At 40.1% G+C, this 17,507-nt stretch overlaps 1 protein-coding gene across 2 annotated transcripts in view; it reads left to right on the top strand.

The window, feature by feature from the left end:
- The window catches only part of LOC101636024 (chromosome unknown open reading frame, human C2orf76), a 116,630-nt gene that overhangs the window by 50,951 nt on the left and 48,172 nt on the right, over window positions 1-17,507 (top strand). Inside the window, exon 6 of one of the 2 annotated variants that reach the window (XM_004674716.2) lies at window positions 3,769-4,063. The exons of the other annotated variant lie outside the window; for it this stretch is intronic. Within the exon in view, the coding sequence (XP_004674773.2) occupies window positions 3,769-3,845 (77 nt within the window). The 3' untranslated portion in view covers window positions 3,846-4,063. Of the gene's footprint in view, window positions 1-3,768; window positions 4,064-17,507 lie in introns of those variants that run through there. 2 annotated transcript variants of the gene reach the window in all.

Raw genomic sequence — 17,507 nt, 5'->3', positions numbered from 1 at the left:
TCACATCCAGTCAGACCCTGTAACAATCCCAAACTCCCTCATGGTTTACTTTCATTTCTATGTCACTTGTGTTGTCTGCCCACAGCCAGAACCCCATCTTCATGCCCAGCACCTTTTGTTTCTCTCATATGTGCAGGTAACATTGTGGGACACTTTGGCTCTCACTTTTCTGTTTATGTTTCCTTAAGGTTTGGGGCCCTCTCCCGTTCTGTTTTGGGTGGTTATATCATAGGGAATATTTGTCATTCTCTTCTGACAGCGTGTTCAGGTGGCTGTTCTTCACATTAACAGTCAGCAAAGTCCCAGGTCCAGGGAATTGGGGTTCCAGAGCAAGGGGTTAGATGATTTTTCCCTTTTTACCTTCCACACACTCTTATGGAAATCGTCAACGTGTGTCTGGTCTACCAGGGGTCAGATGTATTTTTGACTTTCTGTTTTCTTCAGACTAGTTTGAAATTTTCTCAGCCAGCTGATTTAAACAGGAACAAATAGGGCATGTTTTAAAATATTAAAGCAACTATGAAATGAAAAAAAAAAACACCGTAGTTAAGAACTCTGTTGGCTTGCTAGCCTTGTGGCAAAAATTTAAAAATATAACTTAGCTGTGAGTATGGTTGTGATTTTTACACTAAGATTTTTTAAACTTGGAATGGTAAGATAGTTTCCTAGAGCAGGAGAGATTGTGAATCTTTGTCCTCTTGATCTCAAATTGCTATCAATACTACTTCCTATCCTCTGTATATGTATTTTTTTGCTAATAACCTGCAATCATTATCATAGTATAGCCTGCCCTCCTCATTAATTACCTGTGCCAATCATTAATTATCAGTGTGCATATCTCAGTATTTTCTCTAAGTTGCTATGCCCCTACTACTTTGGGTGTCTAATAGTGTGAGGTTAGTGACTTAGAAATAAAGCAATAATTGCTCATGAGTTTATTGAGATAAACTGGTTGAGGAGTGTAAATACATTGCATTTAGTTTTACTTATTATATTGAAAATAGGTCTTTCTTCTTTCATTTAACGTCATTATTATTATTTTCCTGAGAAAAGTGTGTATGTGTCTCTGATGTGGAAACGTTATAAAAGTATTATTTTTATAGCCAAAGTTTGAATGTCCTGGCTTATGCTCATTTCATTAAACTTGAAAGTCAGTATTAAAATGATCCACAAATGTACTTGGAGGGTTCCTACTTGATTTCATTTGATAGTGAGATGAAGGGATGAACTGGCAATATATTTATTGGATTTTAGATTGCACATTCATTTCAGATTCACATGCCAAGGCACTATGCACCCGAGTGCACTGCCGCCTGCAGCACATTTAATTTAAAATCAGGTGCCCTAGGGGACTGGCACACAGTAGACTTCCTGAAGGTTCTTCCAGAGCCATTTTAAATAGAATTTGGGAAGCAAGCATTTAAGGTATAATGGTGGAAGGGTGATTATGTAGAGATCCTCAAATATCGTTTATCTTTCATTTTCACTTTAATTGGCAAGTAAATTTACAGTGCAAGTGCATGAAATATTTCATACATTTTCAACAGAATTTTACAGATTTTAAAAAGCCATTTATTCCCTTTTTGTTTGAGGTTCTCATCACTAATGTTTAGAATCCATTTTATATTTTACATTTGAAAGTTCAGAGTAGCTAACCTAATTTGTGTGTTGTTTTCATTTGCTAAGGGTGAAAAATGTATTTATCAACCTAAAATATTTGTGTTTAATCCATTTGTCAGTTGAATTAATTTTCTGGAGAACAAGAAAAGCCTTCATCTGAAAATAAAATCATTACCCGAGATGATCTCTACTTGAGCCTGTATTATGATAGTATAAATACTTAATATAAATAATGGATTAATCTATAAGTTAATTAGACCCAGGAGAACCCACATGTCAAAACAAAAATGCTTTGTCAGTCCTTTCTTTACATCAGCTTATTCTGAACCTATCATTACCGTACTGAAGAGCTGTGCGAGGTATTAGTTTCTCAAAAGGGGTGCAGATAAATGTCAACTGCAGGAAGTGAAAATTGTAATTACAGGTAGCATATATTGAATGAAGTGCTGTGTGGGCAAAGTACTGGGTGAAGTTTGCATGTAAATAGCACATTGCAGATAAAACCTTGCTCTGTGATTATTAAGGAGTAGGGTGCTTTTACTCATTTGCCGTTAGAAGGGTGATTAGAATCATTTGCAAATTATATAGGTCTACCTTTGGGCTTTCTTGCCTTCAAAAAGGAAACCTCAGGAGGCAAGATCTCAAAATATCCTGTCTTTGAATATTAAATTTTTAAAAGCCCACTTTTCAACATTTTGCTGATTGTGAATACAGAGCCTCTTACCCATTCTTTTGAGTGTTGTTTTCTTGTAAAATTTAGCTGTACATTCGTTAATTTACCATTTGCCCAGGGTACTTTTGTTTACAGCCTCTCATTGACTCCCAGTTTCTCTGTAGTGTCACAGCCCCCCAACTTCAGCCCCTGGGCTTATTGTGACAGGAGTTTGCAATATTTTCTTCAAGAGTCATCTTCCTTTCACCCTGAAGATGTAGTAGGACTGGGATGAGGACCTGTGAGTATGGGTGATTCCATTTTCTTTCCCCTTTTTTGGATTTTCTGTAGTGAGCACAGATAGCTTCTGATTGAGAAACATTAAATTTGATAGTCTTAAAACCAGCAAAACCATTTTTAATGAAATGTCGCACTAAGCTCTTTAATTTTGTTCTTTTGTGATAAATTCTAATGATGAGATGAGAGCTGTAAACAGAAGAGACCCTGGTAATCCTCTGCATCCTTCCTTATTATCCTATTTATTCGGCTTGAAGAGTTTTACTTGTCTGTTTTTAGAGGATATGTTAATTGAGTGCTCAGTATTCATTACAAATAATCTTGTCTGTTTTCTTGTCGAGATTCTAAAGGCCCTTTTGCTCTTTCTGTAAAAGCTAAGCAGACTGTATTAACTTCTGGTTTAATTTAAAAAACGAACGTGGAACTTGTTGGCGCAACACCTTAAAGAATTGCATGTTTAATAATTGGAAGGCTTTCCATCAGATTTGTCTCCAGTCTGAATTAATAATGTTGCTGACTTATTGTTTTAGAAGACAGAGTCCTTGACCTGCTAGGTTGAAAGAATTGTGACTGCTCTGAACCTTTGTGGGTCCTTTAGCTGAGCAGTATCCCCTGTGAATAATTAGAGGTATTTGAAGGTATTGCGGTAGAAGCCAATTTGTGTCTTTCACTTTGCATATTGTTGAAGCCTCATGCATTAATCATAAGGAGGCAAAAATTAACTTCTTCAGACACATATTTTGATGGGTCATGAGGGAGAATGTAAAGTGATCTGTAAAATATTCTACTGATTCTCTAAGTATTAAATTATTATACCTACAGGCTAATTTCAGGGGAAAAAAAGAGTTTTTCTTCCTCCTTCAATAACTGAGTAGCAAATTTAAAAAAATAATAAAGGTTTTTTTATTGTCTAAGACCATTAAGAGGACTATAAATGAGCAATTTTATGATTTTCTGACGAGATTCGTGTGTTAACTGTTGTTTTAATTTTTTCATTTTACTTTTAAATTATTTGAATTCCAGATTCTTTTAACTACAATTTATACTTATTGATTTAGTGAAATGTGAAAGCAAACAAATAATACATCTTTCTCACTTGAGGGGTCTAAAGCACTGAACCAAAGTAATATAGATTTCCATACTTGTTTAAAAATTTCCATTAAAACTTCCCCCCCCCTTTCTGTTTTCCTCTTTTTCAGCCAATGAAACTGAAATTGCATTCTTCTGTGAAGAAGATTATAAGAAATACAAAGCTAATCCCATTTCATCCTGGTGAAAACCTCACAGGGCTTCCTTTTTTGCATACCTGTATTAAGCTCTTTATTCCACTAGTGAGTTTTTGAAATTGACAAATAAACTTAAAAAATTAATTCCAAGCTCTGCTATTTGAGCTAAAAGCAGTGGTGATTTCTTTTCTGTAGGTCTCATTTTTTTTTGTTGTTATAAAATGCTATATTAATTTATGAGGACATTTGATTTCGTTAAAGTGAAATAGTAGCTATTCAAAAATCATCATGGAATATTGGTTTTTCTGTCATAATTTGTTTTTCTGAAACTAGAGGTTCTTTTGGTAACTTGTGTGTTGGTTTTTTTTTTTTTTTAAGATTTGATGACTCAAGTCATTCTGTTTATTTTGTACTTTTTCCATTAGACTTGCTGTTACTCTGTTTGCTAGCAGAGATAGTAAAGTCTCTTAATAGCCATCAATACTGTCTTTTGACTGACAGTGATACATATCATCATAAGTGAAATTGTTTGTATATTGGAGAGGTTTTCCCAGGTACCAGGGTTTCTTCTCCATCTAGTATTTTAACTTTACAGTGAACATTACTGGAAAAAACCTTTTCTTTTTCCTGACCCATTTCCTGACTTCAGTTAACAAACTAAATAGAATTAAACTCACTTATTTAGAGAAAAAAGGTAGCAGGATGTTTGCACTTTTGGAAAAAAAATTTTTTTCATTGAGAACAAGTCTAAGTAACTCACGAAGTACATAGTGCTTTCAAAATAACATCGAACTTTTGGTGCTGACTTTTGCACTGAAGTGCAGTGGTTCAGAAATTCCTTTTGGAGATGTGGTGTTTGGAGAACTGGGTTCTTATGTTAACTCTGACCAAAGTTTCATCAGAACTCTGCTTTCAGCAGCATGGGTGAGTTTCCCAGGCAAATTTCTTCATGAGACACAGAAATTAGTTATATTCAAAAGGAAAGGTTTATTACAAGGGGAGAGAAGGTTAAAGAATGCTTGCAGACACAGGCAAAATAGCGGCTCCCAACAGGGACAAGTCTGCCGCAGGAGAGACCTGCACAGTCACAGGCGGGCAGGCTTGAAGGAGAGCTACCACTGATACTTTGCAAGGAGCACCCGTGTAGGCACTGGCGGGCAGAAGGACTGCGCCCCGAGCCAGTGCAGAAATGGCACCGAGTTGGTCTTCTCTTTGGGAGGGGCTCATTCCTTTGTGGAGTTGTTAGTTTTTGTTAATTCTGAACAACTGTAGAATTGGAGAAGGATGAGAGTTTTTCTTTTATTTATTTGCTTGCATCATTCTTCATTTTGTGCATTTCTTCATCTCGGTTGAATTTCCCATGGTGTCCCCACCACCAGTTCACCCAGGTGCCATCACCATATTCCCACCCCAGTTTTGATCCTATTCCCCTCCCCCACCAATGTAAAATGTCTTTGGCTTATAGATAGTTGTTCATTGTTTTTCATTTTTACTTTATTACAATTGCTTTTTTCCCCCTTATGCTTTATGTACCTGCTATGAGTGAAATATTCTAATGGTCTTCAATCTTCATATACTTTCCTTTCTCCAGTGTGACCAGTGGTTCTCTACAGTGACTCTCAATCTCCATAACCCACCTCTGGTCTGCACCTCATGATACTCTCTGGAGCAGTCTGATACTTGCTCTAGAATTTGATGCTTCGAGATTTTTCATTCCTATAACTGGCTTACCAACTGTGTTACCACCTTTGCTCCTACTTCCAGCTCTTGGCATTGCATGCGCCAGGTTTCCTCTCTTGTGGTACCTCCTTGCCAACTTTTCTTCCATAAGTTCCAAAGGGCCCTTAGCCAGAGTGTATTTAGTCAGAACTCTCAGAGAAGCTAGTTGATTCTAGAATCCTGAGCTCTTAAAATTACCAGTGAAGTGGTTTAGTTATGATGGAGGTTAAGTTAGTAAAACCTATTTTTTTTTTTAAATCACCTTTGAAAGTTTGGTTAACTTAATCAAAATTTCTTTGCTTTGTTGCTCATTCTATCACTAACCTGCCAGTAGAGGTAAGAGCCAGAAGGACTGGTGCAATCAATCTCTGGGATTTGGTGAATGGTGGGTGTGGAAATGCAGGAAAAGGAAGATGAAGGCTTCAGTGCTTCTTGGAGTCAAAGACTGGATTAATGGAGACAGCATTAACTATTAAGGAATTAACCTGTAGTAAGTACAACAGGTTAAAACATACTCAGTTTATTTTGCAACCATCCTATTTACTTTGCTTTTCTTTATGAGTAAAATTAAGTGTATTTTTACCTGTTTATTTTCTTTTTGACAAATGCAGAAATATCTATTATAGTTATTTTGTGGGATGTCTAATTACTTTCCTTGTGTGAAAATTACATGTGGCTTTTACCCACTTATGAACACAGATATAGACATAAAACATTGAAATAATATTATAACTTACAGGGTTTTTACCAGAAATGGAAGATTAGTTCAAAATTATAGAAAACCTATCAATGAAATTCACAAAGTCTGAGGATTAAAGAAAGTATACACTTATCTCAGTATATCCATTGAGCAACCAAAATAGCATTTCATGACCTGCAACCCCACACGTCAGTGAAACCGAGGAGTAGAACAAAATAACCTGGCAAAGCAACTCACAGAAAACCCCCAAAAGAAGAAATGTTTAAGGAAATCTGTTAAATATGGGACAAAGAAGACTGCTGTTTGCCAGTACTATTCAGAATTGTTATGTAAGTCTTATCGTTCATTGGCAGTATAAGTATAGAATTCACAGATTTGTGAATTTGTCTCACAGAAGGAGACAAAACATTCATTTCAGACAATATGATTGCAAGAGAATCAACTGACATTTGTGAGACTTCCTAAGACTTCAGGAGTTCTTGATAATGAATCTAAAATGAAACATGGTACAAGACCTGTGGAATGTTACAGGGATGGAAAAGGCCTACATAGAGCAAGATGACATGTTCTTAGATGAGGGCTTTGGTGCAGATGTAGATTGGCAAAGATGTAGATTTAAACCTAATTATTTTGAGTAACCTCAATCAAAATTCTAAAAGGATTTATACTGGAATTTGTCAAACTGACTTTAAGATTTATTTGAAAAAGTAAATATACAAGATAACCCAAACCCATTTAAAAAAAAAAGAAAAGAAAAAAGCAGGAGATTGCCTGCTGGATGGAAAAATGTATTTTGTTTGAAATTTTAGTTATCAAAACAGATTGGGAGTGATTCAGAAATAGACAGAAATCAGTGGGATATAGAATAGGATATAGAAACTGAAGAATGGGAGAACTTACTTGTACTTATAAAGTAGGCAAAGGGTTCACTTCCAGAATCTATGAAGAACTCTTGTAGGCTAACGAGAAAAGGACATCTGACAGGAAAATGGAGACGTGGAGAAGAAGCTGACAATAAGGGAAAATATGAGCTATAACCATGAAGACATCTCCTTTTACTCATAGAAATTCAAACAGTAGGCTACCATTTTCACTTACTTACTTGGTGGAAAGTAAAAAGTTTGGTAGTAAATATTGGCAGCAATGTTGTACTGCCAATAGTGGTGAACAAAAAGCAATTTGGAATGGTATCTATTACAATAATATATGTCCATATTCTATTGATCCAGCAGTTCCACTTCTCAGAATCTGTCCCAAAGAAACACTCTCACACCTCAGGAGGCATTTTTAAGGTCAACCACTGCAGCATTACTATAATAGAAAAACACTGTAAACAATCTAATTTATGTTAATATGAGAGTTGCTAAATAAGCTATCTACCTATATTCTGGATTCCTACTTTATCTAAAACGGGGGCATTCATGTTATTTACTCACATAGGAGGATCTTTGCAACATAATGGGTGGAATTACATGAGGACTTAAATTTTGATGTCATTTGTTTTTGAAAACACAACATGATAATATATAATGTGTAGATGTGTATGAGTCCATGAATGGACATACTATATATGTCCACACAGAAGGGTATATACCAAATTGATAACATTGATTACCTTTGGGGAAGGAGCTAGAAATAGGTGAACATGATAAAAAACATCTTACCAATAGTGTTTAACTTTACAAGGAGAAAGTATTTAAGAGTTAACAAAAACAAAGTTAATGTGTGCCTAGAAATTTAAAGAAGAAGAAAAAAACCATCAGGCTATTGTCATAACATTTTGTCGTATTTTATCTAGATACTTTTAATTTTTTAATGTTTCTGATCTTTCCTTTTTTTTAAGGATTTATTTATTTATGCATCACAGAACTGGGTATGGGGCAGAGGTGCAGGTGCAGTGAGAGGATTTACTAGAGACAGAGAGTGGGGAGCAGGACAGGCAGATCGACGAAGTATACTGCTGAGGCGAACAGCTAGCAAGCCAGGAGAGGTCTGCTGGCCATGTGGATCACCTCGCGGGGCTGGTAATTGAGCTCGTGCTGAAGTGGCTTTAGCTTCATAGTGCTGTGCTTTAACCCACTGCTCCACCAGGGAGGGCCGTTTCTGATCTTTTTGATCTGTTTAATCATATACAAGTAATATTTGCTTCTTAAAAATAACCAACTTTAAGGTAAAGAAGTAAAAATCCCCTTCAAATGTCACCTCTTTGCATCTTTGCATACTGTGGTATTCATACTTTAAGAGTTCTTTTATTTCTCTACACATATATCATTATTTAAACATGTATTTTAAAGCACTATCATTTAAAAAAAAGATTTATTTATGCATGCAGAATGGGGTACGGGCCAGAGTTGCAGGAGCGGTGAGGGGATTCACCAGAGACAGAGTGGGGAGCAGAACAGGTAGGAACAGGTAGATGGATGAAGTACACTGCTGAGGGGAGCAGCTGGCGGGTCACCTCCTGGGCGGGGATGGAACTCACACTGAAGGGACTGCGGCTAGTTTGCCGTGATGCGTCCCAACCCGCTGCGCCACCAGGGAGGGCCCTTAAGAGAATGTTTTAAACATAAAAATGATAGTGCTTTGGGCCTTCCCTGGTGACCCACATGGGGCAGCAGACCTCTCCTGACTTGCCTGCTGCTCCCCTCAGCAGTGTACTTCGTAGATCTGCCTATTTTGCTCCCTATTCTGTCTCTGGTGAATCCTTTCACCACGTGTGTCCCACCCCCCAACACCCCCCCACACACATGTGGCCTGTACCCCAGTTATGTATGCATAAATAAATAAATAAATAAATGTTTTTTAAAAAAGACATTCTCTTAAATACTGTTAAGAAGTCTTCTTTTTCAATGATTGCCATGTGCCAGATACTGAATGTATTTTGTATGGGATCTCATTTTAAAAAATTATTTATATATATTTTATAACTGTTCATTTTTTTTAAAGATTTACATATAGAACTGGGGTACAGGCCAGAGGCTCAGGGGCAGTGAGAGGCTTCACCAGAGACAGAGCAGGGAGCAGAACAGGCAGATCGACGAAATCGAGGAAATACACTGCTGAGGGGAGCAGCGGGCGGGTCAGGAGAGGTCTGCCGTGTCATGTGGTCACCTATGGGACAGGCGGGAATCGAACTCATGTGGAAGTGGCTTTAGCTTCTCAGTGCAGTGCTTTAACCCGCTGTGCCACCAGGGAGGGCCTTTTTTTTTTTTTTTTTTTAAGAATGTTTGCTCTCATTTCGCAGGTGTAGTCCCTTCAGAATTCCCACCACCAGTTGACCTGTGCACAATCATCATAGACCCTTGTGCTCTTCCTGCCCTCATTTTGATCCCGTTCTCTCCCTTTCCCCTGCAGTGTGTCTGATTTATAGTTACCTGTTTATTTTTGTTTTGTTGTGTTGTGTTTTTTTTCCCCCCGATCTCTTATTTGGTTCTCCTATAAGTGAAACCATCTGATATTTTTTTCCTTCTAGCTTATTTCACTGAACATAATCCCTTCTAGCTCTATCCATTTATAAAAAAATTTGTATACTTTTTACATCATCATTCATTCTCCACTCAGGTGTAATTTACGTAAAATTGCCACCACCAACACACCTGTAAACCAACTTCACAGTCTCTTGTGTTCATCCCTTCCACGTCTGAACATTTGATCCCTCTCCCCAGCTGAATGTATGATCTCATTTTTTAAAATGATCTCATTTATATCCTCCAGTTGAATAGAGCTTTGAGCAGCCCCACCTTTGAATTAGAGGAGACAATACCCACTCCAAGGACTTTTGAATATCAAGTGAGTCATTGCCTATAAGTAGAAAAGACTTAGCATGAAGTAGGTGCTTACTAAACATCTCTGGTACTTATTATGAGCAGTAGGCAAGCACCAAGTTCATCTTGAAGGCAAGAACTCTGATGCTCACAGATGTTAAGTCACATACCGTAGGTCCAGAATTAAGTTTAATAACAGGTTTTACCTACTTCAAATCTTATATTCTGCCAACTCTGAAAACAAAGGGTGTCAGCTACTTGAAGAAATGTGGTAGGTCTCATTTTTTGGGGGGTTTGGGTTGGGCTGGGGGGGTTGGTTGCTGCTTGCTTCTCCATGCAGTTTTGCTTTTTTCAGTTGAAAAGAACTTCCTATCTCTTCTTGGGTCAAAGGAACACACAAGCCTGAGCACCTGCTCATTGGCCAAGCCTGCTTTGATGTGAAGTTTTCCCCTTCTTTTTCTGCTTGTTCAGGATGCATACAGGAAAGGGGATGATACTTCTGCCAATTTGGAGCACCCAGAAAAGTGGGCTCACCTGGGTGCCTTTGGAAAATGACTGCTGATTGCCCAAGAAGAGAAGGGAAGAAAGAGCGAACCTTTCTGATCTTCAGCATGTTTGTATGGTGGAAGCTGGTGTCTGAGATTCTGAACCACCACTCTAGTGAGCAGAAAAGTCCAAGTACGATGGTGTCCAAGGAATCAGGCTCTTGACATGGTTTCTTTCCTTTACTGTGGAGCCTGTGTTGGAGAATAGAGTCTGATTATTTCTGTTTAGTTAACTCTTAAACACTCTCATGATTAATCACACTAACAAGGCCACTGAAGTCAGTGGACTATTTAACTAATTGGTTTGAAGTTAATATTTTGAACTCTACCATCAGGACAGTGGGTCTTGAGCCTTTCTGGCCTAGAAAGGACCCATCTGATTTGACCCCACTGCCACTCTCTCCTCTGCCCTCCAGCACTTAAGGAAGTGAGGACATGGTAGAGGAGGGAACAGCGGTTGCCATTCCTTTCCATCAAAGGAGATATCTTTATTCACGGAATCAGACATGAGGGTAGTTCCCCCCTCCCCAAATGGGTATTTGGGGTGATAGTACCAACTTGGAGTTATTGTGGAGCCAATGTTGGAGATAATGGTCATTGGAGACTCGTTTTTAAATCAGTAGTTAGTGAGAGGATCATATAATGTGTGGTGATTGAACAGAAACCTGCCGGATATGTGTCATGCTCTGTACAATGTGGTTTTCTGGAGAGCAGTGGCCCTTCTCATGTTGCTGTGCTTCACATTGAGTATTCAGTAAATAATGTCATTTATTTACTGTGGGATTTAAGATGGAGAAAATCCATTACATGTTCCAGATGATGTCATGACTCTTGAAATAAGAGAAAGCAGGTCGTTGGGAAATACTGCCTCAGAGACCGAAGGTTTCAGTTTTAGCCTCATTTCTATAAGTCCAATATGTAACAAAAACACCACTGCCAGTAATGCTATTCATGTGGTCAATTAAAGCAGTGACCAGAGTGACTCCCTAACAGGACTGAGGCGGGTAGTAAGGGGGACATTGTGAGGGCTTCTCTGGCCTCCTTGCCTCTTCCCTTCTACCTCCCTTTCTCAATTGGTGAACACCATAGCTATTATCTCCCCTCTTTTCAGTGTTAATTCTGTTTTGCAAAAATCAAAAGTCTTGTTTATTTTCCTGATCACTCCCCTTTCTCCGTCCTCTATGCCCAGCTTTTCCCCTTATGCCAGCAGTCTCTACACTCCCATCCACCCTCACTGCTTGGCCACCTTAGCTCCTGGCTCACCCTTACTTTGGTATGACTCCTCCTGCGGTTCAGTAGAGTAGAGAGAAGACTTCCAGCTCCATGAGGCCTCAGCCCACTGACTAGCTCCCCTGCAACAGTCTCCTCTGTGTTGCAGCCACCTGCTGCCGGTTACATGGTAGCTGTAGCTGTCACCAGTAACCACACCCGAGTCTACAAAGAGCTCTCATGTCGCCCATCCCAGACTGCTGTTTCCTGTGGTGCCCCTTTTCTCTTCCCCAAACCCCCAAAAGTTCTTTATCCTTTTGGACAACAGTTCATTGTCTGCGCAATCTTTTCCCTTTCACTAGCCAGTTGAGATTCTCTGGTTCCCCTTCATTCCTTTGCTCAGCCCCTCACTTCCTTTACGCCACCCCTACTCCCAGGTGTAATTCTGCTCTCTGCTTTCCCTACTCTCACCCTGGAAAAATCAAGTTCACTGGATAAAAATCAAGTTGACTTTCACTGCTTCAAAATTGTTCACTGACGACTGCTAAGTTCATGTCCCTCAGTTCACCACTGCCCTCTTTCTCAATCTCCCAGGTTCTCCTGGCCTTCAGGCCTAACCTTGCTTGGATTATTGCATTAGTTCTTTCACTGCTTTCCCTTGCTCTCATTTCCACCTACCACAGTTCTCCACCCAGTAGTCAGTGATTCTTCTAGAACATAATTCTGATCCCATCATTCTTCAATCTAATACCTTCATTCAGAAAAACCCACCTCCCTGCTGAAGCTTACAAGGTCCAGCCAACCATACCCACCACCTCAGTGACACCCTCCAGTATTGTACCTCACTCCGCAATGGCCACCTGGCCTTGGTTCTCTGTCTGGTACATGCCAGATATCCTCACACCCCAGGACTTTTGCACATGCTCTTCCCTCAGCTCGTACTGCCTTTTCTCCCATTTAGCAAATGCCATTAGAGAAGTCCTCCGTGTTCACCCTATATGAAAGAACAAAGGCATGCCCACTGCATTATTCACTGTGCCTCTAACTCTAGTTTTAAAATTCTTTTTCATTCTGTTTCCTGCTGCTAGAATACCCCCACTATATAGAACAGTGCCTGGCACTTAGTAGGTCAGAATAAATAATTCTTGAATGAATTGTTTTGAGGTTGTATTTGAGTTTTATTATTGTTATTTTCTTATATTGTTGCTCATTTTTGTACATTACTTGATTTCTTCCCTCAGGTACAGATCCCACAGTTCTCCTACCACCATGTACCCATGATCCATCGCCATAGTCCCTTGTGCTTTTTCCCTCCCCTGTGTATTTGAGTTTTAATGCAAAACTTTGCAGATTCTTCACGCTCATCTCATAACTACGCAGACCCAGGCAGTATGCATCAGCTCTAGAAACTTCTCTAGTTAACTAGTAGTCATCCAGATTTGTACACTGCTGTAGGTTGATTCTGGAGTACTTGCTCTCTAGCCCTGAATGCATTTGTACTTTAAGTGTATTGTAGGCAATGAGATTAAAAATCTCACTAATAGTTTGCATTATTGGTCTGAAGACTGTGCTTGCTGCAATACCTGCATATTCACGAAGCTGATAGCTCTTTCCCTTTGTACAGCCCCATTTCTGCCTAGAGGCCATCCTTTACCTCTTGTGAGGGCTTTTCATACCAGCTGGAAGAAAAACCCACTGTGGTTATTCACAGTAGGCAAGGCAAGTGGCCTAGATTGTCATTTGTTTCTGTTTGAACTGTCCCTGGAAAGCTGAGTCGAAAACTGAACAGTGGATTCTACAACTGTACAAATTGCTGCAGGATTTTTTCCTCACTTGCCTTAAAGCAAAGTTGCTTGTTTTAAAAGTGACCTAGAAGTGAACTTGTGGTGACATTTAAATTATACAAATTGAAAAAGGCAAATGGTGCACTTTTGCATGGATTGGAATTATTTATCTTTCTGTGTTTGCTTTAGGCAAGCGTGATGAGGAGGAAAGAGCATTAGCTCTGAAGTCAGACAGCTCTGGGTGGGGAAAAAGGCAAGTGCAGTCACTCCCTTGAAGGTGTGACCTTGGGCAAGCTGCCTCAGCCTCTCTGGGTCTCTCTCAGTTTCTTCCCCCAGTTAGTGGGATAATAAGACTGACTTTATAGACTGCCTTGGTGCCTGGCACATGCATCTGCTAGGGAGAACTGTCACGTTGCTAATTCAGGAAGAGAGACTATTCTTTGATATGGAAGGAAAATTTAGACACAAGGAGAGGTTATCCTACATCAAAGACTTTTTTTCTACAAGTCATATACCTCCCGCTGCTTGCTGATTCTCTCTCCTGACTGTCAACTCCAATAACACAGCCCACCAATATTCCTGAGACCAAAGCAAGCACTCATTTTTCATTTTCCGAGAATCCTTCCTTCTCATTCCCTTTCCTGTGTGTCTTGCCCTTCGAAGCAGCTAGCACAGTCCTGCCAAATGTTTCTTGTATGTCTCTCCTGTCTGGACGTTTTCCCAATTAGGAGTGAGTTAATTACAATAGCAGAATAATTTAAATTCCTTTCTTTTTTTGTAAGAATATGAAAGTCATGCCTTTTTCTATACTCTGGCAAAATTTGCTGTAAAATGGGATGGGTGGGAGTGATAGGATAGATAGATACAAAGGTGGCAACAGTGTTTGTTTAAACAAATATCTTTGGGAAGGAAATTTTGCAAAGGCAAAAGTTGCAGGTTGAATTTTCTAGATACCCACAGATCTTTTTGTTAGTGCTGCTGATGGCGGGCAGTTAAGTTGGTGACCTTGTAGAACAGCTCTTTTTCCCACATATAACATCTTTCCTGCTGTTTTAGCCAATAGTCATTACCCAAGATCGCTGTCCAGGCAGCAGGCCAGATGGAGGGAAAGCTGCTCTGTCAGCCCTGGCTGCCACCAGGTGTCAGCAGAGTCTGCCCTGGTCTCAGTCTCCGGGGACTGAGCCCTTTGTAAATGACTATGCTTAGCACACAGGTCTGTTCACCTGTTAGGTTGGCCTGAGAACTCTTTATCTGAAAGTCAAACGCTTCTGGCTGTAAATGGTATGGAAAGTTATAATCGTCTCCAATATTAAAGATGTGATTGCTACTGCCTAAAATTTGGAATGATTTCAAAGTCCATGCGTTGGCCAGGCAGAGTGCTATAACCTTCCTTATATCGAAAACAAATGCTAATGATATGTTAACACTTTGAAAGATGCTTCTGCCTGAGGGATCACTTTTTAAAAGCTGAGGATTGAACAGTGGCAGGTAAATTTTAGTAGATTCTTTGTTAAAAAGCTTCCAAGTCTATTGTGTGCTATATACAACTTCTTTTGTTTGGCTGAGCTGAGACACTTAGGACAAATTCCTCCCCACACCTGTAAGGACTTGCAGCTTGCCTTTTACATGTGAAAAGTGGGTTCTTCAAGCAGTGTCCAGAGCCTGAGGAGCCTGTAGCTCTCACCAGGGGAGGTGAGGAAGGCTGTGTAGGTCTGTGCAGGATGTGTTCTGAAGCCTGGCAGTTCTTCCACACGACGATGCCGTGCCATTAATTCTTTGATTACTTTACACAAAACCTTACATTTGTTTCTAGATTATTAAAAAACTTAAGAAACCTCACTCAAAGGCATTCAATGAGTTAGAAACCAATTTGACCTGATGCAGAGCTGCCTCCATGGGTTCTCATCATGGTTCAGCTCAGATCTTGCTATTAGAAGAAGACTAGGGTGGAGTGCTGAGTTGGAAGCAGCGCCAGGGTGCTGGGTTTCTTTCTAGCTTGGGGGACCATGTCGGTATTTAATGTCATTTCCCAGCCCTCTCAATGCCACTCAGCTCTTTACTGCATGGACCATAGCTGGTAGATGCTTCCTGACTAAGCTGCTGAGTCAGGACTTGGTCAAGTGTGAGATTAAACACGAAGTGAGAAAGACAGGAGCACCCTAAGGTCTGTTGGAGGCAGGAGCTATTGCTTCCCCTTTCCAGCATTTCTACATTCTTAGAGCCCTTGGCTGAACACAACCCCCAAGCCCAGGTGCATTCTATGGTCTTAGGTCTTTGCTGTTTGATAGAGAAGTGTTGGGACCTGCTGGGAAAAGATCCTGGTAACTGACCTTCCTCAGGGTCTTGGATCTAGGGGAAAGAGTATGTTATAGAGTCCAGAATTCATGTGTGGTTCTGGGTATTCTCTCCTTTCTCCTTCTCTTTCCGGGCTCTTGAGCATCCGGGCCCAGCAGTGCCTATAGAGTTGTAAGCAGAAGCAGCTTGAAGACAAATTTTTTCAGTCTTTTCTGAAAACCTTAGCTAGTCAAGCAGATTTTGCTAGTGGCTTGGGTGGAGAGGAAGGAGGTGAGAGGCCAGGGCCTGTAGTGATCCCCTGAGGCTGGTATGCTGAAGGCCTATGCATTCTGTTACCAGGATGTGGGTCTCAGTTCGCTTGGCCAAATTCCACCCCCAAATAGGTGCCAGTGTTGCAGGGAGGTAGGGGGCTGCAGAGGGAACTAGCTACCCCTAAGCACAGAGTATTCTCATCCCGCCCAAGATCTGCTAGGATGGGAGAAGCCTGGTTGCTCAGCCTCTTGGGACCATGCAGATTAGAATAGGCCTCTTTGGTAAAGTCCAGGTGAACTGAAGGTTAAAGACTGTCCTGGAATATTTTGCCCCAGGATTTCTCTTTAATCCTGAGGCAGAGGATCAGAGAGCTCAATAATGACCAAGGTTTGATTGCAAGCTAGATGGGGACTTGGAATCAGACTGAAGAAAACAAAATATTTCTCATATGTGTTTGCAATTGCAAATTTATACAAATTATACCAGTATGGCCCAACTTGATACTTAAGAAAGAGCTGTGTAACCTCTCTGTTTCAGTTGCCAAATAAAAGAATAATTCCCAAAGAGTAAAGTATGAAATTCAACTCCCAAATTGCCTAAAGAATCCACCCCTTATTTTTGGAGAATTAAAATGTATTTTTGATTTTTACCAAATTAAATAAAATATCTAATATTAGTAAGATACTTTTATTATAGTTTCCTGATCTGGCCTCAGGCCCCAAAAGCAAATATTTTAAAATGGTGTAACACTTGTTCTGCTATCTACCATCATATATCAACTAATGCCACTGTTGCTTACCTTTCTTTTTTTCTCTCAAATTTCATTTGTTTTTGTATAGAAGAACTGGGATATGCCCAGAGGTGCCAGGAGGTGTGTGTGTGAGGATTTACCAGAGAGGGAGAGTGGGGAGCAGAACAGGCAGATTCACTGAAATACACTGCAGAGGGAAGCAGTGGGCGGGACAGGAGAGGTCTGCCACGCCATGAAAGCACTGAGACTTAACCGCTAGGCCACCAGGGAAGCCCTTGCCGTTATTTATCCGTTTCCTGTTATGGAAATTAGTATTTCACTGTTCACACCACTTATTCCTTTCTGTCCCCTATAGTCACACTGTCTTTAACAGTTTCTTATGAAGTCAGCAATCAGAGCTTTTATGTTTTGTAGCATAATGGCATCTTTTTTTGGCCATTTGTAAAATGACTTCCTTTCACCTGTGTAATTGCCTCTCTTACACATGCCTTTTTCCATCAGATTGGTCATAAACCTTTTATTTGTCCACCCCCTCCCCGCCCCCTTACTCTTAGCTTCCACTCACACTCCTCACTCCCAGCCTCCAGCCAAACTTACTGGAGTCACTGCCCTGCTCTATTCTGGATGGGCTACTCCTTAGGTGACTGAACAAGTGTGCTAATGGGCTTCCCATCACCATTGGGCGGGGGGGGG

The sequence above is a fragment of the Condylura cristata genome, unplaced genomic scaffold (assembly GCF_000260355.1).
Source record: "Condylura cristata isolate star-nosed mole 26May11 unplaced genomic scaffold, ConCri1.0 scaffold00002, whole genome shotgun sequence".
NCBI lineage: Eukaryota > Metazoa > Chordata > Mammalia > Eulipotyphla > Talpidae > Condylura > Condylura cristata.
The sequence above is the reverse complement of the archived record's forward strand: the minus strand, read 5'-3'. Positions and strand labels throughout refer to the sequence as shown.